Genomic DNA, 27,878 nt, shown 5'->3' on the forward strand with positions numbered 1-27,878 from the left:
CTTTTGAAGTTGATGCTTGACCTGTGACTTAGTGAGTTTTTATTTTTCTGATGATTTTGATTGATTTTCTTTTCTTAATTTGTTAATTATTTTGAATGTATCTTGTTTTTCCTGGACCTCTATACAAAACCATCGGGGTACTGAGGGAGATTTTTTAAGCATTTGCTTCTCCCTCAATTAGAAATGGTTTTGTTTTTAATGGCTACCGAGGCCGGTACCCCCTGAAGACGTCGGCTTCGGTGGTCATATTTTTATTTTTATTTCATTCGTTTTTGTATTAATATTGGATAGCACACGTTTTCAAGCTTAGGCATAAAAATTAATCTGGAGTAGTAACCTAGAAGTCTTATGACAAATTTTAACACCTAGTGCTTAGTTTTACACGGTCAACCATTCATACTTTTTAATGTGAAAAATCAACTTCCATATTTGTAGTGATTAGTACTTTCCTTTTATTTTGGTAGTCCTATGTTATTTTCCACTTAAATATAAAAGGTGTCTTCTAAAAATGCAATTTTTTCTTCTTTTTTTACAGAGATGAATTTATGTCTACTGTAGAATCCTGGAAAGAAATTTCTATCTCTAAAGACCCACAAAACATTCCACTGCCTGGTATTTGGGAAGAAAAACTCTCCCTTTTTCAAAGACTCTTGCTTTTGAGGTGTTTAAGATTTGATAAGGTATTAACTTCACTTTAAAATTGACTATTTTTAAAGTAGGTACTAAATGTTTTGTTTTTAAGCTTTTTCACCTTTAAGCCTTATTTAGCTTTTTCATCTTATATTTAATTAAGGTAAAAACCATTTAATCCATGGGAAAACCTAGTAAATAGTATTTAATCATGTTATTTATTTTCAGATTTTTTATTTATAGCTGATCTATATTATAATTAATTATAAGAATTATGGGATAATATAGATTTATCTTATGTAAGCAAGTAATTAACCATCAGACAAGTGACATGGTGTAAACTATCTCCTAAATTTTTATTGTGAAATTTTTTATTTTTTCAAAATAATGTGAAGCAAATTTTTTCTCTATTAAAATCTTAGGAAACTGATAAATGTATTATATTTTTAATGTAATCCAATAGCCATTGATTTACTATTAATATAATTTATATAAATTATTACACTGCATTACATCATTGTGTACTATAGCATAGCCTGGATAACCGGAAAGTTCTAGTGAGCAGAATTTTCCTTAAAAAAAGGATCAATTGGACCCCCATAAATCTACAATAGCAATCAGAGTATTGTAAACGGCAGATTAATCTCACCGATCAATTTTGTTTTGTCACTTATTTCTGAAAATTAAATAAGAAAACAAAATAATTTACTCATCTCATTTTGTACTTTTAAGACCAAATTTTTTTCTTCAAAATAATCATTTGTTCATGTGAAATGAAAAGTATAAGAAAATGTTTTTATTGTTATTACTATAGATTCATTGTATTGTGTCAAATGTTCCTTATTTTTGTTCTGCCATGTAATGTGTCACAAGCTGTGTATTTCTAGTAGAATAATTATGTAGGATTTTTTTAATGTAATGCTAAGTTGTCTTCTAGATCGTGCCGATGGTAACAAAATTTGTATCTACAAACCTTGGCAAGAAATTTGTGCAGCCTCCTCCTTTTAATTTACCCGAGAGCTACAATGATTCTGGTTGCACCATCCCTCTCCTCTTTGTTCTGTCTCCAGGAGCTGATCCAATGGCAGCTCTCCTCACATTTGCTGAAGACAAAGGTTTCAGTGGAGACAAGTTTTCTGCCATTTCACTTGGACAAGGGCAGGTGACTGCTTTTTTTCTTTCCTCTCTTTCAAAATTTTAATAAAATGTATCATTTGTTTTTTCATGGTGCTTAGCATTTTTAAAAAGTGCTTAAAGGTGCTTCTTTTCGATTTTCGTTTTTTTTAAAAGCCCTTAAAGGTGCTTTTTTCATGGGGTGTTTTTAAAAAATGCTTGAATTTTACTTTTCGAAAATAAGATTTTTTTCTTTACCCAGTCGATTTTCTGCGCGTAATATGCGAAAGCGTGCTTTTCACATTGTTCTGTTCAACATTTTCCCGATTCATTCGACCACAATCCAGTTCGGCCTTCTGTTGGTCCATAGCGCATGAAAGAGGCAATCATTTTGAAGGTTTAAGGAAATACTTGCGAGTTCGCATGTGCGTCCACTGAGCTGAGTTCGGTAAGATTCTAGCACTCTCACGTGTAACTCTGCTGCATTTTGCTAGATATGCTTAATTACTTCATTTCCTCCCTCATTTTTGAACCGAAAATTCTCTCAATCTTTTTGGGGTGGCTAATACAATAAAAAAAAGAGTTCTTAGTCAGAAACTAGTTATTTTATCGTGAACATGTAAAGTCTTTGAAAATTAATTTGCATTTTGTTAATATATATAGTGCCTAAAATTATTTTCTGAGTGCTTAAAAGGTGTTTATTTTTTGTTGAACGATATGGCTATGCACCCTGTTTTTAATTGTGTCATGATTCTTACCCAGGGACCAGTCGCAGAAACTATGATCAAGGATGCCAGAGAGAGAGGCTCATGGGTTGCACTTCAAAATTGTCACCTAGCTGTGTCTTGGATGCCTGAATTAGAAAAAATCTGCAACAATCTAACTGAAGAAAATACTCATCTAGACTTTCGTCTTTGGCTAACCAGTTATCCGTCTGCCAAGGTAGTCACCACACCTTTTTTTCACCATCTTAATTCTTTGCTTTCGCTGAAATTGAAATTTTATACCCATGAAATTAAGTTACTTTCAAACCATTCCTTATTATATAGTAATGGAGGGAGTTTTGGACGTTATTTTTTTTATTTAAAAAAAAATTATGTAACAGTATCAATTTAAATTTTCTGAATGTTAGTTACTTTTTTGTACATTTTTGGATACAATCTTTTTCTTAGAAATTGCCTATAATCTCCTGGTTATTTTGACACATTTATTAGGACATTACTTACTGTTTCCAAGCGTCCACCCTTTTTTTATACTATTGTGGATCTGGCTTGCTCACCAGTCGAAAAAACTGTGATACGAATGGTCATTTTTATATCTAATTCTAGATGTGCTTGTTTTAAATGCTAGACCATTTGTAGGTAAAAAATAGAGCAAGTTTTTTTTTTGTGTACTCGATCATTTTGAAGGATCAAAAAAAATATGACTTTCTACATGCAGTTCGGAAGTGATAGGATGCGTAAGAAATATATATATTTTTCGCTTTCCAAATTTTATACCATTTCTGGTTCTCGTTTTTTTTTATTTGAATCAACAATATTTTACTGATTGTTATTTAAAATCAGCAATAAGTAAAATATTATGACTTATTGATGTATATTTTTCACTGATACACATTGTATCCATGGGTGCCACTCTTCAGTCCTGGGGACTGAAATCAGTCTTGAGAAAAATCAATAGACTAATAAATTCTATCAATTAAATTAAATTTTCTTGTTTTTTTTCACTAGAAATTTAATTTTTTTTTGGTCAAAATAAAAAAATATATCTTAATGAAATTATATGATATGGTAATGATGTCAGGACTTTTATTTATCTTCTTTTTGTCAGCTTCACTAAATCTTATTAGTCTTGACAAATGGGATTGATTGAACTTCATCTACTTGTGTAATTAAATTTGTACTATTGCTGAATCTAAATCTGCTCGAGTTTGCTTCCCCCAACCTAACCTATTGTCATGCTGACTAAAGTTAAATCAAGATTATTTTTTAAATAAAGAAAGAAATTAAGTGCTACAACAAAAATAAATAACGGTAAAGTGAAAAATAGAGATATGAATGGTTTCAGGTTGTTCAGTAATAGTTGTAAAAAAATATACAAGGTTAGCTGTTATTTTCGTTTTGTTTGCTAAAAAAACATAAAATAAAGAAAAACATTTATAGAAAAAATAATAAAATGATTGACTTAATATGTAGGCTAGGTAGAAAGGTAAATTTTGGTGTCAGTGAGCTATAAATTTCTAAAAGTTTAGTAAACAACGATTGACAGTATCATTTGGTCAAAAAATAAGTTCAGTCTTGAAATATTTTTAGAGTGGCATCCCTGATTGTATCATAATCACTGGTCATGCCGATCACTGGTCTAGTGGTTACTGGACTGGCCTACAAGGCCAGTGGCTGTGGGTTTGAATCCCACCGTAGGCATGGATGTAAGCTTCTCTCTCTCTCTCTGTTCTATATGTCCTCTCTTCTGTATGATTGTGTGAACGTAACCAGCCCTATAAACGTGTTTGGGGTTGTATGACGTGGGCAACGCTACTCCACCGTTGTGGCTTAGCCATGAGTGCCCACTGAGTAACGATAAGAGAGTGTCAATTCCGGAATTTCTGAGAGCAATGGGAAATAGACCCAAGTATCCACCATTAAAAGAAACTTTTTAATCATAATGACCAATAGACATGTGACCAATATAGGAAGCAGAGTTATCTAACATGATGCGTAGCTTTTTTAAAAAGTGCTTAAAAGTGCCTATTTTCCATTTTCGTTTTTTAAAAGCCCTTAAAGGCGCTTTTTTCATTGGGTGATTTTAAAAAGTGTTTAATTTTCCCTTTTTGAAAATGAGATTTTTTTTTCTTTTTCATGTCGATTGTCTCCACGTATTATGGAAAAGCGTACTTTTCACATTGTTCTGTTCAACGTTTTCACAATTCATTCAACCACAATCCATTTTGGCATATCCACAGCGTATGAAAACGCTAATGGCTTGACATGTTTGATGAAATACTTGCGAGTCGTCCGCATGTGCATCGACAAAGCTGGTTTCGTTGAGATTATTGCACTCTCATGTGCAACTCTGCTGCATTTTGCGAGATATTATCAATTTCAGGCTTCATTTTCCAGCCACTGATGTCGAACCGAAAATTCTCTGGATCATTTTATAATGGCTAATATAATCAAGAAAAGAGTTCTTTGCAGAAGCTAATTATTATTTTATCATGATCATGTAAAATCTTTGAAATATATTATGCATTTTGTCAATGTATATAGTGCTTAAAAATAATTTTTGAGTGCTTTGAAAGTACTTAAAAGTGCTTATTTTTTCAGTTTCCTGTGTCAGTGTTACAAAGCAGTGTCAAGATGACCAATGAACCTCCCACTGGCTTGAAACAGAACTTGCTACAGTCTTATTTGGGTACTCCTATAAGTGACACAGACTTCTTCAATGGATGTGGAAACAAAAACACAGTAAATACCAAAGTTCCTGTGTCTTTTTAACAAAAAAATCTGATTAACTTGATTTAAATAAGATTTTTTTTAATACTTTCATAAATTTTATTTTATAATTTGTTAAATTTTATAAATTTAATTATAATTGAAATGTTTATAAAAATAAATCATGGCAATACATTTTAAAGAACGTTACTGCATTAAAAATTGCTTTTTATATTAATATATACTATGCATGAAAATTTAAAATTATTTAAGACTTATTTGAGATTTATGAAATCACAAAATAAATATCTTGCCTTATACCTTAATAGCTGGTTTATAAATATTCAATGTTGAATATCTTAACTTACCCATTTATTAATAAAAAACACAAACACAATTAGAAAATACAATCTGGACTTTTCTTTAAACTATTTTTTATGTCATATTCAGATAATTTCCTTTAAAAAATTTTTTACATAATAAAGAAATATGTTTGCAATGGTAAAATTAAATGTGATTTGGAAGATTGTGTTTCAGAGCTAGAAATGGATAGGAATTTCATTACCAGCATCGGTGTTTATTGCAAAAAATACTCCATATTCAATAACAACTTTTAACATATGTATCTGTATAAAAAAAAAGGCTGTATTATTTTTTTTTATTTATTTGCATTTTAACCAGCTCACAGTTCTGCGTGTAAAAAGCCTTATTTTAACATGCCGTTTTCTCTGCATAACAAAACCGGGTTTTCCATGTAGTATGAAACTGAAATAGTGTATAAGGGAGAAACTTTCTCCCAAATTTGCCCATTCGCTACACCGCCAGTGGGTTAATAAATCCAAATGAGCTACAAAATTTTTAAAATTCCATTTTGAAAGTGCTGTAAATGCTAATGCAGAGATGATTGTGCTCCGGAAAAAATCTGGATTAAGTTTCCGGAAATCCAAGGTCTAGAAGTTTCAAGAAATCATAGTAGATGTTTCAAGAAATCAAATCATCATCAAAAATTCTTGTAGATTTTATTTAAAAATATTAGAACTAGAATTAATGCTTTGCATCTCTTTCATTTGTAAATATTTTTTCTGGTAGAACAATAAATGTGATTAGAGATAAAAGTAAACTTATACCTAATAATTCATTTAAATTATGCTGCATATAATTTATTTAGAATTCCATATTTTGAAAATAACAGTGGTTTAAATTTATAAGAACACTAATTTTTTGAAATGTGTCCTTAATGATTTTACTCACAAAATTTTCAGGATTTTTGAGTTGGGCTTACAATCTAAACCCCTGCTAATGTTAGTTTTTTAATTAAAACTTCATGGCAATATAATTACAATACAATTTTAAAACATGAAAATCGATCTAAGGTCAAAAATCACATATTAAAAATGTTTCGTATGTTTTTCAATCAATAATTTCTCTTTAAATAAATCATTTTATTATTGCCCATGAAATTCATAACTTATTCCACAATTGTTTGCTTTGCAGGAATTTCACAAACTTATGTTCGGCCTATGCTTCTTCCATGCGCTCATTCAAGAGCGGAAAAAGTTTGGTCCGATCGGCTGGAACATTCCTTACGGCTTTAATGAATCGGACTTAAGAATATCTCTTCAACAACTTCAGATGTTTGTCAATGAGTACAGTGAGGTGCCTTTTGAGGCAATCACCTACATGGTCGGAGAATGCAATTACGGTGGTAGGGTCACCGACGATTGGGATAGGCGCTGCCTACTTACACTCTTAGTAGACTTTTGCAATCCAAGCATCATTGAGGAGGGTCAGTACAAGTAAGTGAGCTAATCTGTTTAATATACTGTCAAGGTGGCTCAGGGATAGAGCATTCGCTTTCCAATGAGGTGATACGGGTTTGAAATCAAGTGATGGCTGGTCCTTGCGAGTTCCGCATCTGTTTCACAGTGCTGACGTAAACTATCATCAGTGGTAGGTGGAACATAGGTTAGAGTCCCTTTACCGTCGGGCTGACAGTGAGAGGTTTCATGGTTTTCCTCACCCTGTAACGCAAATGCAGGTTAGTTCTATCAAAAAGTTTCCCACAAAAGCAATTGTTTCCCAATACTTGATCCAGCAGTTCCCTTGTCCTCTGGATTGTGTTCAAAATTACAAGGTTACGGAGTTGAGCATTAGTTGTCGTAAACTCAAAATTGGGTCGGCTGTAATGATGGTTATAAAATAAAATCTACTATCAAGAGCCTTGGCAGCTGAAGGGATGGAGCATTTGCCTTCCAATGAGGTGACCTGTGATCAAATCCCTGTGATAGCTGGTCGATACGAATTTTTGCATCCGGCTTGCACCGACCACAGTGTTGACGTCAAGCATCCTCAGTGGGAAATGTATCATAAGTTAGAGTCCCTTTGACGTCTGGCTAGCCGTGGGAGATCCGCATGGTTTTCATCACCATGTTAAGCAAATGCGGGTTAGTTCAAACATGAGTTTCTCTCAATACTTGATCCAGGAGTTCCCTTGTCTTCTGGATTGGGTTCAAAATCACAAGGCTACAGAGTTGAACATTAGTAATCATTAACCCAAAAAATTGGGTAGGCTGTTAAAGGACGGTTATGAAATAAAATGTACTATCAAGCTTAGATTTGATGTGCTATGTTTAAGTCGGATAGTTCTATTAATGAATCCAAATCTAAGGTTACATTTACAGTAATCAAAGCTAAGTACAATGAATAGTCCTCATCGTTTAATATGAATATTTTTGAGTGTAAGGCATTGAAAAGAAATTTTAATCGAACACATTATTCGCTTCTAATATTTCTTTGAGGAGTCAAAGATGTTGGATTAAGATATTCCAGAAAAGAGGTTGTGTAATTTAGAGTTGGGGTGAGCCACAACCATTAACATTTTCTTTTGCTCTATAAAAGACAGATGTCATGAATAGGTAAAATTTGATGGTCTGCCCAACTTTATGTGGGGATTTCAGAGTGAAAAGATATAGACGATTTTTGATGGCAGTCTTTTTTTTTCCTTGCTGTTTTACTTTTTTTCTTGCCACTGAAATTTTATAATACTTTTTAGGTAGAACAGCAAAGATAATGCTGTCTTTGTAATTTTCTATTGTACATGTAATTTAATTATCTGTTATTTTTGCTTCCAAAATCGACTAGAATGAAATGTACCAAAAAGTTTTACTAAATAACATTTGGCACTATGGAATAATAAGTAAAAATTAGAAGTGAGAACAAACATTTGGCTTTCTGCTAAACTTCAATTTCCATTCAAGAACTAGGTATATAGTAAAACCATGTTATAGTAATGTTCTAGTAAAACAATATTATACTAATGCAATGTTATAGTGAAAAGTTACAATAAAGCAATAGCAGATAGTTTTATAGTAAAACAGTGTTATAGTAAAGCAATGTTTTTAGTATAACTATGCTTATTGAGAAAGTTTTATAGTAAATGCATTCTCTGATGGTTAAGAGATGCTGTATCTTGAAAATCAGCAATTGTCAGAATCAGAAATACTATTTTAAATCATGTTTCTAAAAAATTAGTCTATTAGCAGGGTGCATAGCATTTTTAGAAAGTGCCTAAAGGTGCTTATTTTCAATTTTCAAAGGTCCTTAAAGGTGCTTTTTTCATTTGGTGTTTTTAAAAGACCCTTAGATTTCCCCTTTCCAAAATGAGATATTTTTTTATCAAGTCAGTTTTTGTCACAAATTATGCCAAAAGCATTTTTCTCACACTCAATGTTTTCATAATTCATTCAATCACAATAATAATATAATTAGGATATGTGCACTAATAAAAATTCTTCCTATTTTTGAAAGTTCATGTATATATATAATTTGAAAATAAAGAGTTTCAAAATATTTTTGAGTGCTTAAGAGGTGCTTATTTTTTGTTCAAAAATTTGGCTACGCACCCTGTTTAAGTCTTGTATTTATGTCAAAATTTACTTTCTCTCTTGCAGGCTTTCTGTATGTGGTGATTATATGGTACCCAATGTAGATGTCTATGAAGACATTCTGAAGCTCATTCGAGTAATTCATTTTTTTAAAAATCTACTAATTATGTTGAAAATTCTTAAATTTTTCTTTCAAAATTATGAAGGGTTTAAGGCCATATAGATGACTTTATTTTCAAAGCATGCTTGACAGAAACTCGAATTTATACAAAAGTTAAAAACAGTGATTCTCATGTAATGCTAGCAGGTATTTTTGGGAGAGAAAATAAGGAAGATTTCTAAAAATGCATGTAAAATTCTAGTTAAAAGCATTTGACTCAAGAAAAAGTATGTATGCCCAATTTAAGTGAATAGCCACAATTTCAGTACCACTTAAGACAAATATGCAATTAAATAAATATGCATATAAATACATAACTTATAAATCTGTTTGTTTCTATATAAGGCAAATTTATTTTAATTGTGATGTAATGAATGGAATTTCATCTAACTTTAAGGGTTGCAGGACACATTCAAATATACTTATAAATTAGTCCTTTATTTAAAGTTACACTATTAATTCAGATACTGATATGTAAGTTCAGACACTAAAAGAAATATTTTTTCAGAATAAAACTATACATTTTTTTAAAAAATCAAATAATAACCACCTGAAATAACCAAAACTTTCTACCAATTTTTTGAGTATTAAACATCTATTTTTATCTTCATAAAGTATGTGTTTAGTTAAGAAAAAGTGCATTTTTGTGTCTAATTTCAGAATTTAAATTTTGCACTTGTTTGGAAATTTAAAAAACTTCTGTTACATTTTAAGGAGTGACTTTTTTTCTACATGTTATTTTTAGTATTCTGCCTAAGCAGGTTTTGAAGGGCGGCCCGCCCTGTCTGCTCTTTGATGCGCCCTATTTGCGTTTTTTGTAAAAATAAGCTGCAATCTTATGAAAACACAGCTTTTTTATTCATATTCCATTAAAAAATAATTCATTGTTTAAATAATAAATACACAATGGCAAAATTATCTGTTTATAGGTTTAATTCTGATTACTACAACAAATATTTTGTCAGAAACTTCTCTTTTTTCGGGGGTATATTAATGAATTAAAGTGATTTTAAATGTTCATTTTCTCATAATTTTCAACTTAAATGACAGAAAAAAAATTTCGAGTTATTTATCAATTATCATTATTTATTTTTTTTAGTTTGCTTTTTTTAAGAAAAAAAATTTCTGAATGATTGTCTTTTAGCATGTCTTTAATTATTTTTATAGAATGTATAAGAGGATAATTTAAAAATTGTTATGGATCAAATTTAGTTATTGCATAATATTACACATTTTGATCAAATTTTAACGATGTTAAGTGAGTGCCCTTTCAAAACTCATATTGCCCTTTTCTGTGATTATAGACTTTAATTATTTTTATAGACTGTAATTTTTTCTCATATTTTAATAATAAGTGAGAATAACTTTTTGAAATACACACATAAAATAGTATAAGATAGTATTTAAAAAATTGTTAAGTATCAAATTCAGTTATTGCATAATATTACACATTTTGATCAAATTTTAACGATGTTAAGTGTGTGCCCTTTCAAAACTCATATTGCCCTTTTCTGTAAGGAAGTGCCCTGCCTTTTTTTTCTAGGGAGTACATGGTGTGTAGCTTTTTTAAAAAGTGCTTAAAAGGGGCTTCTTTTCGATTTTAGTTTTTAAAAGCCCTTAACAGTGCTTTTTTCATAGGGTGTTTCTAAAAAGTGCTTAATTTTTTCTTTTCGAAAATGAGATTTTTTTCTTTACCCTGTCGATTTTCGGCACGTAATATGCAAAAGCATGCTTTTCACAACATTTTCACGATTCATTCAACCACAATCCATTTCAACCTTCCGTCAATCATTTTACAGGTTTGATGAAATACTTGCGAGTCCGCATTTGCGTCTACTGAGCTCAGTTCGTTAAGATTATTGCACTCTCATTTGCAACTCTGCTGCATTTCGCTAGATATGCTCAATTACTTCATTTTTCAAAACGAAAATTCTCTCGATCTTTTTACGGTGGCTAATACAATCAAGAAAAGAGATCTTCGTCAGAAACTAGTTATTTTATCATGAACATGTAAAGTCTTTGAAAATTATTTTGCATTTTGTTAATATATATAGTGCTTAAAATATTTTCTGAGTGCTAAAAAAGTACTTAAGAGGTGCCTATTTTTTGTTGAAAGATAAGGCTTCGCTCCCTGAAGTACTTTGTAATTCAGAGCATAAGATTAGGGTGTTTACTGTTTTGTATTTTTTTTTCTGAAACACTGCATTGTATACTTCTTTTCAGAAATTTCCTGCAACTCAAGAGCCTGAAGTGTTTGGTATGCATGAAAATGTGGACATTACAAGAGAGCTGCAGGAGAGTCGAAAACTGCTCGACAACATCTTACTGATTGAAGGATCAGGCGGAATGTCAGAGGGTGATACTACTGAGCACCAGTTAATTGGCATTGCAGAGGATATTTTGTCCAAGGTTTGTTTCCATTCCTATACATATTCTCTTAAGGGAGAAAAACTGGTTGAGTTATTGACAGGGTTGCCACTCCACAGGGAGAATAGGGAAAACCTGGAAAATAGAGGGAGTGTAAAACAATGTGCATAGCGTTTTTAAAAAAGTTCTCATTTTAGATTTACGTTTTTTAAAATCTCTTAAAGGCTTTTTTTTATTCAGGGTTTGTAAAAAGTGCTTAATTTTCTATCTTTTAGAAAGATTTTTTTCTTTGCAGTGTCAATTGTTCTAAATTACAAAAGAGGACAAACTGCAATGGCTCAATAATTTACTAAGACTAGGGTTTGAACCCTGGCAGCAGCTTGGAACCCATTCAGCTTTAGATCGATGGGTATTGGGTATGAATTTGTCTGGGAAGTATAAGGCAGCCATTGCACCACATAGCCATCATAATTTCGTTTGTCACCCTTTACTTATCAAAATGAAGCTTTTAAAAGCTGAATATGATTAAGAACAACGTTTAAATATCACAAATAGTAACCTTTTATTACAACCTATACACGTTTCGTTGTCACATTGGTAAACAGAATCATTTAGAACAAATGACAGGGATGGCCATTTTTTCTACTGATAAATTTTCTAGGTTTGAGTCATTACATATCTTACTACAAAAGGATAAATAACTCAACTAAAAATTCAACCTAAATATTCTTGAGTATGAAATAGTTTATCAGATCAGAAGTCTTTTTCTAAGGTGACCACATCTGTTCTAAGTTGATCTTAATGATCAAATACAATAAATTTGTTAGTGAGCCGTGAAATTTTTGTCCCCCAAGTATTCAACTTACAAAAATTTCAGTGTACTTATAACATATTTTATTCAACTAAAGTCAAGAAAAAAGTTATTGACAAAAAATCGGTTTTCTCTTAAATATTTTGAAACATAAGATTTCTTAAAAACTTCAATGTAACTTTCAAAATTGCATTGGAATTTTTAGCAAATGTAGGGAATCCATTTTGTCATTTGAATCCATGAAGTCTATGTATGTTGACCAGTTGTGAGACAACAATTTGATTGTTCAATTAGACAAGTGATCAACTAATGAAAAAGTAATTTAATTGTCTTATGTCAGCTTGGTGCGTAATAATTAAGACCAACTTAGACCGGTTATAAATATACTGAGGTAGTCCCTCTACATTCATTTTTCGTCTATCTATATACAGGGTGCATAGTGTTTTTAAAAAGTGCTTATTTTAGATTTACGTTTTTTAAAGGCCCTTAAAGGTGCTTTTTTTATTCAGGGTTTGTAAAAAGTGCTTAATTTTCTATCTTTTAAAGTAGATTTTTTCTTTGCCGTATCAATTGTCGTTTCTAAATTACAAAAAATGCATGATTTTCACAATTTTCTTTGTAATATTTATCAGAAACTATTTATTTTATCATGATTATGTAAAGTTTTTGAATTTCATTGATTTTATTATATAAATTTATTATGATTTTATGTTTATAAACTTTAAACGATAGAAAAAAATAATTTTTATTATTGCACAGATCCAATTTATGATTTTTTTTTGTTTTTGGAAAGTGATTCAAAGTATTTTTTGAGTTCTTAAAAAGTACTTAAAAGGTGCTTATTTTTTGTTGAAAAATCTGGCTACACACCCTGATATACCAATAGTATTTTTTATTGTCTTAAAGAGACCATAAATATCAATCAGTCCAGCTCCTGATCTGAAATGATATTGTTTCTCCTTCAGCTACCAGAGAATTTCAATTTGGAGAGAGCTGGTGAAAAATATCCCGTTTGTTACGGTGAGAGCATGAATACGGTTCTCGTTCAAGAAATGGAGAGATTTAATAAGCAAGTTCTTTCTTCATCTCTCATTTTTGATTTACTGCACAAATATGCAAAGTACTAGTACACGCTATAGTCACTCTGCACATTATTACACTTCACTCACTGAGAACCGCTGTTGCTTTGCAATTGTTTTTGTTTCTTAAAAAAAAGGACTTATATGAACTCTTGGGTGTGCAAATAAATTTCCGCCGTTCGTCATAAAATAGAACTACCAGAAGGTTATGTAGAAATTGACTGGTGTTAAACATCTTATTGTAATATTGTTCATCTGGTGACAACATAACCTTAAAGTATTAGTGATTCCGTATTAGAATTACGTAATTGCTTTCGTGCAAATATGTCAAGTTTCGGGCCAAATAAGCTTCATTTGCAGGAGCTTTTGATTTACTTCTTTCATTTAAAGAAAACTGCAGCCGAGGCGCATCGATTGCTTGGAGAAGCGTATGACAAGGTTGCTGTAAGGGAGAGAAGTTGTCATAAGTGATTTCAGAAGTTTAAAAACGATGAGTTTGACGTGGAAGACTAAGTGGAGGGTCAAAATTGTACGAAGGCAAGGAATTGGAAGAATTATTGGAAGCAGACTAATCTTAAACGCAAAAAGTGGTTTCTCTTACATTACAAGTAACTCACCAAGCAATTTCAGCAAGCGTCGTTTAAAATGATCCATAAACAAGGAAGTTGGGTTTCATATGAACTGAAGCCAAGAGACCTTGAATGTCGATTTTGCATGAAAATTGATTTTGCTATGCAGAAACACTTCAATGGGAAGTCCTACCCCTCCCGCCGTATTCGCCAGACCTTGCCCCTTCAGGTTATCACCTATTCCAGTCGATGGCACATGGTCTGTCACCCCAGAAATTTATATCATTTGAAGAAACCAAGGAATGGGTCGATTTGTGGATATCCTAAAAAGATGAAGAGTTCGTACAATGTGGTATCCGAATGCTCCCAGAATGATGGAGAATACTTTCAATAAAAGATAATGTACGGTTTTTTACAATAAACTGCTAATTTTTGATAGAAAACGATGGAAATTTGATTGTTCACCCAATAAAAATTATTTATATAAAAAATACCAAAATTATTTCATTATGTCAACAAAAAAAAAATTTGGTTCATCAGATTAAGTTTTCAATTCAATTAGGTTAGAATTTAAATGTAGTATTTTGCTGGGTTATTATTGCAACTTTATCCTCAAATGACATAGTTTTTTAAATTCTCATTCAACCTTTGGTTGCTAATATTTGTCTCCCAAGAAATTATTTAGCAACTGTGTGAAAAGTTAACTCTTAATATTGCTATCGACTTTTAAATAGTTGTTTGCATAATTATGAGCTTAGTTTTACATTAAATTAGACTTCATTTACATTGTAATTACTATTTCATTAAGTCAAAAAACGTTTGGTTCAACATATTAAGTTTTCAATTCTATTAGGTTAGAATTTAAACCAAGTATTTTGCTGGGTTATTATTGCAATTTTATCGCCAAATTACATGTTTTTAAAATTCTCATTCAACCTTTGCTTGTTAATAGTTCAACAGTGGTCATTCAACTTTTGGTTATCACGCAAGAAATTTTTTAGCAATTGTGTGAAAAGTTATTCTTAATATTGCTATAGAATTTTAAATAGTTGTTTTGTAATTATGAACACAGTTTTACATTAAATTAGTTTTAAAAGTAAATATATAACTTATTTTAAAAGAAAATACCATAACTTTCTTACAGTTTAATAATTGCAACAAAATATTTTTATCTCAAAATGTTGCTTAATGTAATGTTGTATAATTTCACAAGTAAAATATATCTCTTTATAAGGGTTCTTATGTATTTTTTTAAGAAAATTTGAAACTGAACATCTATTTTTTTTCATGCTCTACAGATTTGTGACTCCTTTCAAAATAAAAAATTTTCCTTTATCTAATATGTTTATTATCATACACAAAACTTGTTTTTATTTTTAAAAACGTCTTTAGAGAACAGGCTAAGATTTGTGCATGATGCAAATCAATCAATGTTAATAATTAATAAAGATGTTCATTCATTCAATCAACAGTATTGTTGAAACTTCGTCAGAGAAAATAAATTTTAATTAATAGCACTATTTGCTTTTCAACTTGTGCACTACCTCACAGTTTTCTAAGTGATTATGTTATTTTATTAAATAGGTTCAATCATTAACTCAACTAATGTGAATTATTGTTCAATTTCAGGCTGCTTACAGTTATCCGTACATCTCTGTTACAATTACAAAAAGCCTTAAAAGGCATGATCGTGATGTCTTCAGAACTGGAAGCTTTAACAGGAAGTCTTTTGATTGGACGACTCCCAGTCATGTGGGCTTCTTCGTCTTACCCGTCACTGAAACCCCTGGGAAGCTACATCAATGATTTCTTGCAGAGATTGCAGTTTTTACAAGTATGAAAACCTTTGGTAAAAATTTATAATTAGGTGTCCCTATTTGGCGGTAATTTTTATCACCAAGATTAGCACCAAAAAGTAATTTTTGTTACATTTTTTTATAAATCTTTTTAAAACAGCTAAAACACATTAAAACATTTGATATCAATGTTAATTTATCACACAATATTGTACACACAATATTGTTTGATAAATAACACAATGCAGGATTCAACAAAATGTGTTCCCAAGCCAAGGGGCACACATTTCTACTCTGTAACACAATCCTTTACTTGTTATACTTCTTTGTTTAACTATGAGGATTCTTTATGCTTTATTTATTATTTTTATTTATTTTTTTCGAATAAATTTTATCAATTTATTTAACACGAAACTGGCCAAATGACCGTTTAAGAACTTTTGCATCGAAAATGCGCTTTTCATCTTATCGTTTTTGCACATTTGTGACTTTTATACAGTTAATATTCTTTTTTTTTTTTTTGGTCAGAATAGTACTTGTCTTATACCTATTTCTACCATAACCGGTCATATGACCGGGAGAACAGTTAATTGTCTTATAAGGTTATCGGATCAGAAATGATGATGTAATGCGTGTTCAACGCATTGTATTTGATTAGTTGCACGTTTCTGCAAAGACTGTTGCGTAGTGAGTTTAATCAAAATAATTGTGAATTCAATTTTCAAGAAAGTACCTAAAATTTTATGTTAGCATTTTTGTGTAAGAAAAAGTGACAAAAACTAATTACTTTGAGTAAGTAGCTAGTATTTAATTTTGATAGCTTTACTTCATTTCTAACTAGCTGTTACTTTTTACCCAGAAAAATGTCGAAACAATCAAGACAGCACAAGTTCTTGGAAGAAATAATATTAATTATAAGAATTATAATTCTTATATATTCTTAATATTATGAGAATAATTATAAGAATTATAGAAATAATGATAATTAGAAGAAATATGCTTGTGGAAAAGGTACAATGGAAACACCCTATAATGTCAAAAATGCGTTGAGCAAAAACTCTTATTCTTTGTGTTTGTAATACATAAGAATTGGCAATATACAATTTTGTTTAATTACAATAAAGTTTTTTTAAGTTTATTTCCTTCTTAAAAAATTTATTTCCTTCCTAAAGTTTATTTCCTTCCTAACATCCATATTTCATACATTCCATCAAGAAACATAAAGTACGGTCATTTGACCGGCTATGGTAGAATTAGGTATATATTAAGTGTTGGAATGTTTAGTGTTAAATGTTCCAAGGAATTAAGTAATTCAGAAAAAGATTTTATCTAGACTGTATTGCTAAGGATGGCAAATAAAATCATACATCACCAAAACTAGTTATATTCATTAATGTATTCCAGAAAACAAGGTTTATCATTAAAAAATTTCAAAATAATTTTATTTTGGTAGTATTAAGTTATTATTTACGGTTGCTTGTTGTTTGAACTTTCAAAACTAAAAATCCATGTTAAATTAGGTAGTTATGAAAGGAGTATTAACATGCCATTAAACGAAAATGATTTTAACATTGAGGTCACACACTGCATTGAGGGTGTTTTAAGTAGTATTTAAAAAAAATAAAAATACTTTTTATTAGACGTTGTTGATTTACAATATTTATTATAAAGAAAGAATCAATGTTCAATTGCTAAAACATTATTTGATCTATTATTTGCAAGGGTCATAAAAGAAGTAAATTTTTAAATGCAATATACTTACATTTTTGAAAAAAAGCTACTAAAATTTCTGCAAACAGTAACATAAAATTGAATATTTTTCAGGCACTATTATAAAAGCGATTAGCATTACTCAGTTGACTGTTATAAAAATTTTTATAATCTATACTTCAAAAAAGTACAAAAATCTCACATATGTACCCTGTACCTGTTCTCTAGGTACAAATCACCTTACTTCAGGTGCACTATAACTAAATACTCCCTGATACTATAGTTACATGCTAAACCATGGGAAAAAGGGGCTCAGGGCACCAAATATGCTGGACGCTCAACTGTTTTAAAAAATTTCAGTTACCAAAATAAGTCTTTGTTTCTGTCTCGACTTTTATTACTCCATATACCAGTGTTCGAAGGCCGGGATAGCCTGGTTGGCAGGGCACTGGGCCCATGTCCAAGAGTCGGTGGGTTCGATACCCGCCAACCGAAGACTTCCCGTGTAGTAAATGGTGACTGATGCACATTAAATCTGTGGAGTCGCAAAGTCCTGCATGTTCCCATAGCAAATCAATATTTCTGGGGGCACTGATCCAGGAGTTTCCTTGTTTTCTGGATTGGTTCAAAATTACAAGGCTAGGGAGTTGGTTATTATTAGTCGTAAACCCAAAATTGGGTCGTCTGTTCAACGACGGATAAAATAAAATATCCATATACTATCAAATATTTATTCAAATATAAACAAGGAATTTCATCTGGTAGATTGTTTATTTCAAACTAAAAAGTGAAGTAAGTCATTTTTTGTCTGTGGGCTGTAAAATGGGATAAATACTAACAGACACCTATAGTTTATAATAAAGAATATCCTGCTTATCATACTTCTGCCTTGACCCTACATCAACGCTCTTGTGTCCAACTCCTAAAGGAATATGATAACTTTTGTTTACATGTACTTAGAAGATTGTCTTTCTTAGAAGAAAGAAACCACCTTTGTGAGATGACTTTTAACTTTCTTAATAGATAGTTTAATACAGGGATGGGCCAACTGTGGCCCGACGGAAGATTTTATCTGGCCCGCGGATAGAATTTTAACTTTCCGATCTCTGGCGAATATAAACAATATACATCCATTTTCTTGTCTTGTTTAAAGCGATTTTTGTTCTTTCTTTTTTTGACTGAGTACTGATGACCTTTTTACTTTCTCTATACTTGTTTTACAAAACATAAATTGATGGAAATAGCTTCAAATGGTAAAATGCTGAAAGCTGAAGCTCTTTCTAGAATAGCTGTAGATTGGCTCCAACGAGTGTTTGTCTTTCATATGGAGCAGACATATGGAATCTAATATAGTTGAATTGTACTTCACGTGTGGCAGACTGCGCATTTCAAGCTCCGATGAGCGGATTTTTCTGTCGAAGCGAGTTCTAACATTATTTATTCCATATGGAAACATTGCACATATAACCTCATTGTAAATAATGGTAAAATTATTAAATGTATAAAACAGCTAGTACTTGTTTGAGTTATTTGTAAAATTTTTCAACTCAAAAATAGCTACTAAAAAACGCTAAGTTGATTCAGGGTGCCATGCGTTCAATGATAAATGGACTTGGAAACATTTTTTTTACAGTTGTGAAAGATGAACCAGTATGTCTTATCTGCAATAAAGCTGTAGCAGTTTTTTAAGAACATGAAATCGCAATTTCATTCTTCTCACTAAATATTTAAATTAAAACTTGTATATCGTTTTTTTATTTATTATTTTTATTTTAGAAGTTTTTACTCGGCCCACCAAACTTATTTTTCTCGATTTTTTCTCCTCGACCAAAAAAGTTTACCCATCCCCCTGGTTTAATAGATAGCTTATTATTGTTTTTATTGACAACATTTGTTCTGTCAAATGGTTTATTTGTTACTTTAGTATAATTGTTATTGTTTCTCTTCTTTTCTTTAAGAACTGGTATGACAATGGAAAGCCACCTGTGTTTTGGATATCTGGCTTTTATTTCACTCAGGCTTTTCTGACAGGTGCCATGCAGAACTACGCAAGGAAATACAAAATACCCATTGACCAACTAGCTTTTGAATATGTGGTAAGAGTATAGATAAATATATATGTATTTTATAAGAATTTAAAGGAATTCATGAATTCCATTTATGAATTTAAAGCATAAGACTTAGTCAATGATTCAATTGAACCGCACCATCCAATATTATTATACTCATAGTGTTTTCAGTATAAAGCGTTCTTCATGGTGCATTGCGTTTTTAAAAAGTGCTTATTTTTGAATTTTAAAAGCCCTGAAATGTGCTTTTTTCATTGCTTGATTTTAAAAAGTGCTTAATTTTCCCTTTTCGAAAATGAGATTTTTTTTCTTTACCCAGTCGATTTTCGCCGCATTGTTCTATTCAACGTTTTCACGATTCTTTCAACCACATTCTATTTCAGCGTACCATCGGTCCACAGCGTATGTAAACGCCAATCATTTTACAGGTTTGATAAAATACTTGGGAGTCCGCATGTGCGTCTACTGAGCTGGGTTCTGTGAGATTATTGCACTCTTATGTGAAACTCTGCTGCACTTTGCAAGATATTCTCAATTTCAGGCTTCATTTTCCGCCGTCTGATATTCTTTGTTTGAGTTCTTTGTCAGAAACTAGTTATTTTATCATGATCATGTAAAGTCTTTGAAAATTATTTCTCATCTTGTTAATGCATATACTACTTAAGAAGTACTTGAAAGGTGCTTATTTTTTGTTGATAGATTTGGATACGCACCCTGTTATAGTGTTTTCAGTATAAAACATTCTTCCAATCTAAGTTTCAATGAAACAAACAACAAATGAATTTGGAAGATTGCACACGCTTGCTATGATGCTGCCCAAAAAATAACAAACGGTACTTTTTTACACAAATATAGCAAGATCAGGGATAACATTCAAAACATGGGTAACCTCACACTTTTTTTTATGATGTGATATTAATTTTGTTGAATTTATTTTAGGCCCATAGCCTATTAGAATTTATAAATTACAGAAAACTCTTATGAGTGGTAAAACTATGCAAAAATTTAAACACAAATCACAATAATAAAACTTCTTAGAATATTAAACCTGTTCACCCATCACCTCGTAAACATAACATAAACGAAAAGTTTTCTGATTTTCTTCTTGTATTTGGAAGCTTGTTATTGTTTACATTCAGTCAGCCATCTATATAGTGCGGCTTTCAGGAGAACTCCTCCAGAAATCCGTCTCGCATCGTGGCAGGTACTATGGTTACGAGGATAGGACACTTCGAATAGGGGTGTGGGGTGAATAGTTTTGTCTTAATCTATGCATAGGTTGTCATGAGTAAACCAATCGACACCTTCTTTTCTCAATATCACCCCCATTAGAAATGTGTTATCGCTTGTTACCATAGTAGCAGACAGCCGCAGACTTTTAATCTAGAGAAGTTCTCCTCAAAGCTGCACTATATGCTTAACATTGAAGTTCTATAATTCATAAATAATTTATTTTGTGTAGGTCTTGAGAGCTGAGGCCTCAGATACTGCACCTGATGATGGTGTTTACATCATTGGTTTATTCTTAGATGGTGCAAAGTGGGATATAAAAAGGTAAATACTCACTATAGTATTGTTTCTGTCAGCAATTAAAAGTACCATTACTTTCATTCATGAATATCTATGTACAGTCCGCAAAAAAAAAGAGAAAAAAAACGAGGAAAAAAAAAACGAATCACACTCTGATCATTAGAACGAATCAAATTCGTTCTAATGATCAGATTTTCACGAACTAAGTGTTAATCTTAATCGTTACTGGGGGTGACCTCAAATATGCTAATTAATTAGTGCTAACTATTAATTAAGTTACGAAATCACTATAAATACTCTTTGTAGTGACTTATAAAACATCAGCACTATTTTAGATAATCTATGTTGAAGTCGCAAGAAACAAAAAAAAGGCAATCAATAATTTGTATACTTTTTTCACACAAAAAATAGTATGCTTAGTAAATAATCAGTTGTTTTGCATTAAATAATTTTAAACAGCAGAATGTTTTTCATTTCTTAACAAGGTTTTATTCTTAGCTAGCAGACAATAATTCTTTTTAAAAAAACTTGACTATAATTCTAACATGCTTACATNTCAATCTTAATGGTTACTGGGGGTGACCTCAAATATGCTAATTAATTAGTGCTAACTATTAATTAAGTTACGAAATCACTATAAATACTCTTTGTAGTGACTTATAAAACATCAACACTATTTTAGATAATCTATGTTGAAGTCACAAGAAACTAAAAAAAGACAATCATTAATTTATATTCTTTTTTCAAAAAAAAATAGTATGCTTAGTAAATAATCAGCTGTTTTGCATTAAATAATTTTAAACAGCAGAACGTTTTTCATTTCTTAACAAGGTTTTATTCTTAGCTAGCAGACAATAATTCTTTTTAAAAAAAACTTGACTATAATTTAAAAAGGAACTTTACTTTAAGGAAAACCTAAATTAAAGTACAAAAAAAATTGATTTGTATATTACTGAAGAAATAATAAACGTAAAAGGGTAAAGAATAAGATTTTTAAAAATGTTAAAATTTAATTGAATAGTTGGTAAAATAGTTCTGCGAAACACTCCCGGAAATTTCTTTTAAGATTAACACGATATAGGGTAAACCAACCAGTGAAGGAACATTTATAGATATTTTTTAAAAATAAGATTTTAAGCGTTTGAAGTTAGATTGATTGGTAACAGTAGCTTACTACCTAACAATAGGAAGTCATCTAACAATGCATTGAGTTACTTGGTCTTAGAGTCTTCTCTGGAAAAAGTTTTGAATTTGTTAGTATCTGTTCAACGCCTTGTTTCTTTGACAAAATTATAAGGTCAGTGTTTGTAGTTATCCGTTTGAAGTACAATTAATTGCATATAATAATGCTTTTTTTTTCATTGTGAAAAAAAGAATTCAAAATATGGTTGTGGAAGTTACGTTTTATTTATTTTAAGCATCATAACATAAGCAAGTACTGAGATTAGAGGGTGTTTATTAACTGGATTACAAAACGATGAAAAACCAAAGAAGTGTGTGTTCCTTTACTATGTTTCCAAGTGCTCCTTTACTGGGATTTTTTCAAGTTAATGAAAATAAAAGAAAAATTTTAATTTTCTTGTACCTTTTGACATATTATACATCAAAATTATGTTAAAAATACAAAAAACAACTTCTAACCAGTGAATGAGCAGTATGTGTGAAATGTGATTTTACATGGATAATTAGTAGTTCTGCAACATAGAGGATACCTAAATTTCAGTTAAATGTTGTATGAATAGTTCCTGTAGCAATTTCATTTCAGAATGCAAATTTAATTGCTAAATTTATTTAAAGAATTATAATAATAATTTATTAATTATTTNTTTATTATTTATCTTTATAAATGTAGTAATTAGTTATTACATCATACCTTAGACACCTTAATAAACTATGTTTACTGACTAAATATAATAATAAAAGCTTGAATGGAAAATTTCTTTGCACGCTTTTGTGCCAATAATTAGCTAAATTATTATCTTATTGCAGTCTTTAATGTCCTGACGGGAAATGGTGGGAAAATTAATGTGCAAGACAGCTTATCAACAAAACACATGCTTCGAGAGTAACGATGCTCTATGTCTTCAGAAGCTTGAGAAGGAAATTTCACAAGTTATGTTGCAAATTTTTAAGGGAACATTGACAGAAAAGTTTAATCTCCCAAATATCCAATAGCCTGTGCTTTTCTCAATATGGAATTTATTTCAAAAAGAACATTTGGTTAATCAAATCTTGGCACTGAAGCTGATACAACTAACATTGATAATGAAAGTATCTTGAAAACTGATTTTGAGATAAGTCCTCTTGAGGCATTGTTAGTTGCAAAAACAATTGGTTCCATAAGTATTATCCATATTTTACTTTCCATTCCATGACTGAAAAAAAAAGTTACATTTTCCAAGTTAACTGTGGTTATATGTTGTAATTCCAAAAAAAATCTTGTTTTTAGACATTTGTGTGGCCTATGGATTCCTAACGAGCATCAAACATTCTCAAAATTAAGTGTTCATTCACTGGAAAATTTATGTGTTTATTCACTGGTAAGAACTGTTCCTTCACTTGGTTATCTTAATACTTATTATTTAAACCACCAAATGCTTAAAACATTATTATGTCAGTTATCTAAATTTTTTTTACATAATTTGCATTAATATTGACACCATCATTTAGTTAAAATTACAAGTTTTGAATTTTTTTTCAAAGACAAGCTAAGCTTAAGTGTTCCTTCATTGGTTAGTTTACCCTATAAGATGTTGAGAAATTTGCGTTTTGTGAGAGATGCTTAAAAATGTTGACTACATATTTTTATTAATATTTATAAAATATATATTCAAGAAATTGATAAATATATTATTCCAAATCTATGTATACGTATGTATATTATTAAAATTTATCTGTTACTGCAAAACAAAGTCAAAAAATAAAAAATAATCACATTAAATAAGCACAATCTGGTGTATAATCATATTCTATCAGAAGCACACTTTAATAAAGTTAGACATTCGTTGAATAAAGTGTTTTTTATTCAAAATGTTTTATTCAAATTTCTTTACAAAATTGCAAATAAATTATTAAACGACTAAAAAATTTTATAGTTTGAAAGAAATAAAAATAAAAAGATTAGCAAATGATTATTAGCAAAAAAAATATGAATGAAATTTTATGCTACACGTGCGAAGTCAAGTTCCTCGCAAATTTATCACATTTTAATATTAATCACCCCATTTAATTATTTCTTTATTGTCGTCAAATTATTTTTTTAAAAATAATTAATTTTAATTTTTCTCAGCTTCTAATAAATAAAAACAGTTGAAACTTTAGATTTTTCAATTGAAAAATATATAGATTAATATGGTATAAAAAAATTCATTCCTTATAATTAAAAATTTTATCATCCTGAATTTAATTAAATAATAAGAAATAATTAATAATTATTAAAAATTATTTTTTTCATGAAATTATCTTTGGGTAAATGAGTTTAATGAGTGGGTGCAATTTTCTTTGAATTGCTTTTATAGTTTAAAAAATATGACTAAAAACGTAAAAAGTGAAATTAACATTAAGGGGTGCGAACTTTGGATCGCTCTCCTGACCAAACTATGGGGACCATATTTCCCAGATTGCGGCTACCCCCTATATTTTGAAGGTTAAAAATCTAAATATGTAAAGAAAAATATATGTTTATTCAGAGAAAGTACGTTTTTGTGTCTGATTTCGTAACTTAATTGATAGTTAGCACTAATTAATTAGCATATTTGAAGTCACCCCCAGGAACCATTAAGATTGACACTTAGTTCGTGAAAATCCGATCATTAGAACGAAAGTTATTCAGGGTGATATTTTTTTTTGCGGACTGTACATCAATGAGAATAACAATATTCTGATTGTATATATTGTATTTTTATTATTATTATTATTATTTTAGAAAATTCAGTTATAAGTTATAAACAATTTACAAATATATAATGTAATATTCGAACTACTTCTAAGTTATTTTAATCCAGCCTTTGATCCCGCAGTGGACTAATCGTAAAGACATCAGACAATCCCAGTAGAACATGGCTGCGGTCAGTAAGCGGGTGGGTGACCACTTTGATCATCCTGCGTAGGGACCAATGGTGCGTAAAGTGCTCGACTTCATGCCTAGGTTGTCGGGCTACCAAAGCAGGGGAGCCATTCCCTATGCAGAGAATCAAAATTGCGATAGCATTTCTTCAGATCATCCTCTGGGATGTTTCTAAGACTGTTGCCAATAACCATTGTGCAGCTGTAGTGCAACATAAATAAAGTACCTACGTAATTAATCCAGCCTTTGCTCTAATTTCCAGCCTTTGCTCTAACCTTAATAATGATGTCATAGTTTTGAATGTTTTTTATTAAATTTTTAACCCCTAAATCAACTTCTGACAACTTCACAACTAATGACATGATGTGTGTTGCTGCAACCCAAAAAAAATATAGTGGTAACGAATATTTCTTAAGGCTGTTGAAAATTTTGATAATTTTAATTTTCTCTTTACTTTTAGGTCAGTTGTATCATCGAAATATTTTTCCTTTAATTTACAAATATAGATAGAATTAAATAGGAATAAGTAAAATCTATTTGTTTCTCTAATATTTTTCTACCACTTTTTAAATTTTCCCAGATGTGGCCACTCTGTTAGTGGTCAGCTTTCCATATACATAGAACCGCTATTATATAGAAGAGAAGCTATCACCCACTTATCTGAAACTGGGTAAGTTTCAAGCCTCGCCCCAAAAATCAAAACCCAGGTGGCTACATCATGTCAGTTGACCCTCTGCCCTCATGGCTGATTCTTTAAGTGCTGTTTGTACAATCGGTGATATACAAATAAAAAAAAGGTGTATAAAATTTGTGTATGTAAATTAGTTAGCCGAACAAACTTTTGTAAATGTTCTTTCTGCTTGGGTCAATAAAGAAAACTTTTATTTTAGTTACTTTTTATTAAATAATTTTAAAAAATTTTCTCCCATATGAAATTTGAATTAATTAAATTTAATTAATGAATTGATATTTGAAAACACTGTATTAACATCAAGTGTCATCCACTACGAGTTCAAAAAATAGATTTTAACTTGAGTGGAAGAATTAAAAGTATTTTATTAACAATTGAAAATTTGAACAAGATATAGTGAACTAATAGTAGGAATTGAATTAATAGATATTCAATATATAACACTGATTATAATTGCAAAGCCTATCAAAAATTGTTGATATATTTTTAACTTTTTTTTTTCTGTGTTAATATGTCCATTTTTTAAAATATTTTATCACAAGTTAATTTTATCCTTTAAATGAATACTTTAGATAATTATTTTCCAAGTAATCAATAATAGTTTAAACACTGTTTACTTTTCCTACAGAAATCTATTAGCTGAACAAGATCCTAAAGTTCTCTCATATTCTATGCCTATTATTTGGCTTCTACCAGACATGAAAGCAAACATAGTGGAAGGGCAACGCTACAAGTGAGAACTTTTTTTGTAAAAAATGCACACATAATCACACATGCCTAAATTCCAAGATTTTTGTTGTTTACAAAATATAAATTAGAATAGAATGCCCATATATTTTCAAATTCAAATAAAAGTGAAATCGCATATTTACAAACCTTGTTATTGTAAAAATGGCTACATAACTAGTAACGTTTTTCTAATTTCCAAACTAATTTACATTTAAACAATGCGTTAAAAGTTTTGGTATTACAAAATTAATAAATTTTTAAACGAAGATGAAAGCAAACTGTATAATTGTTCATTCTATGTCGATGGTAGGAATGTTGATTCAAATGTTCTATCTTCGGAAAAATTATATTTTCATGTATAAAATAAAACATATAGGAATAATCAGGCAGTTTCAAAATTAAAAACAAGAATAAGAACTAACTACCCAGGAAGCATCAGTACTTTCATTTACTTTTGTTTCAAATTTATACAGTCTTAAACAAATTAGAGTTATGAAATGCGAGCAATTTTACATTAAACAAGACTATATTCAAAAATTCATGCTATAGTTTGTCTACAGTAAGAACTCCCCCAGCCACGTCTGAGGCCATCTGCTGCTATGGAAACAAGAATAGCGCATTTCTGGGAGAGTAGTTTCTCTTTACTCTAGGTCTAACACAATAGACCGAAGAAAAAGGTTCCCTTTCTCTTGCTGAACCGAGCCAAAACCTGTTCTAAACAGTGACCCCACACCCAAACTTGAAATAGTTGTACCTCTACATGAATGGCTAGGGGAGTTCTTACTTTGACAAACTATAAAACATTTTTACCTATGCCGTCACTCCAAAGAGAAGTTAGTTGTCTCATTGTGTTAAGAAAAAAATGTATCTTGGCACATTTTTTATTAAGTTTTTGCATTCTGTTGATATCACGTGACAAATTTTTGAAGCCAATGTAAAATTCACAATGGAATTAAAAAATATGATTTAACTGTCGTAATTTTTATTTTTGGGTGATTGTTAAAATTCAGAATATTAGTTTAACCCTTTGTTAAGCAAAAAAAAAAAAAAAAAAAAANAAAAAAAAAAAAAAAAAAAAAAAAAAAAAAAAAAAAAAAAATAATTTAATCAAAATTTTAGTTAAGTTAAAAATTTTGGTCAGTGGCTGCACCTCTATAGTGTAATGATTTTTTTTTATTATTTCCAATGGCTAACTCTTATAATATGATGCGTAGCCTTTTTAAAAAGTGCTTATTTTCGATAT

General features: G+C 30.4%; 1 protein-coding gene across 1 annotated transcript in view; it reads left to right on the forward strand.

The window, feature by feature from the left end:
• The window catches only part of LOC107454707 (dynein axonemal heavy chain 7), a 127,184-nt gene that overhangs the window by 97,784 nt on the left and 1,522 nt on the right, over positions 1 to 27,878 (forward strand). The window contains exons 49-60 of the mRNA XM_071187076.1: positions 536 to 680; positions 1,568 to 1,792; positions 2,506 to 2,685; positions 5,067 to 5,207; positions 6,669 to 6,970; positions 9,125 to 9,194; positions 11,442 to 11,627; positions 13,362 to 13,465; positions 15,674 to 15,878; positions 19,509 to 19,646; positions 21,082 to 21,173; positions 26,535 to 26,639. Of these exons, the coding sequence (XP_071043177.1) occupies positions 536 to 680; positions 1,568 to 1,792; positions 2,506 to 2,685; positions 5,067 to 5,207; positions 6,669 to 6,970; positions 9,125 to 9,194; positions 11,442 to 11,627; positions 13,362 to 13,465; positions 15,674 to 15,878; positions 19,509 to 19,646; positions 21,082 to 21,173; positions 26,535 to 26,639 (1,893 nt within the window). The remainder of the gene's footprint in view (positions 1 to 535; positions 681 to 1,567; positions 1,793 to 2,505; positions 2,686 to 5,066; positions 5,208 to 6,668; positions 6,971 to 9,124; positions 9,195 to 11,441; positions 11,628 to 13,361; positions 13,466 to 15,673; positions 15,879 to 19,508; positions 19,647 to 21,081; positions 21,174 to 26,534; positions 26,640 to 27,878) is intronic.

The sequence above is a fragment of the Parasteatoda tepidariorum genome, chromosome 10, assembly GCF_043381705.1.
Source record: "Parasteatoda tepidariorum isolate YZ-2023 chromosome 10, CAS_Ptep_4.0, whole genome shotgun sequence".
Lineage (NCBI taxonomy): Eukaryota > Metazoa > Arthropoda > Arachnida > Araneae > Theridiidae > Parasteatoda > Parasteatoda tepidariorum.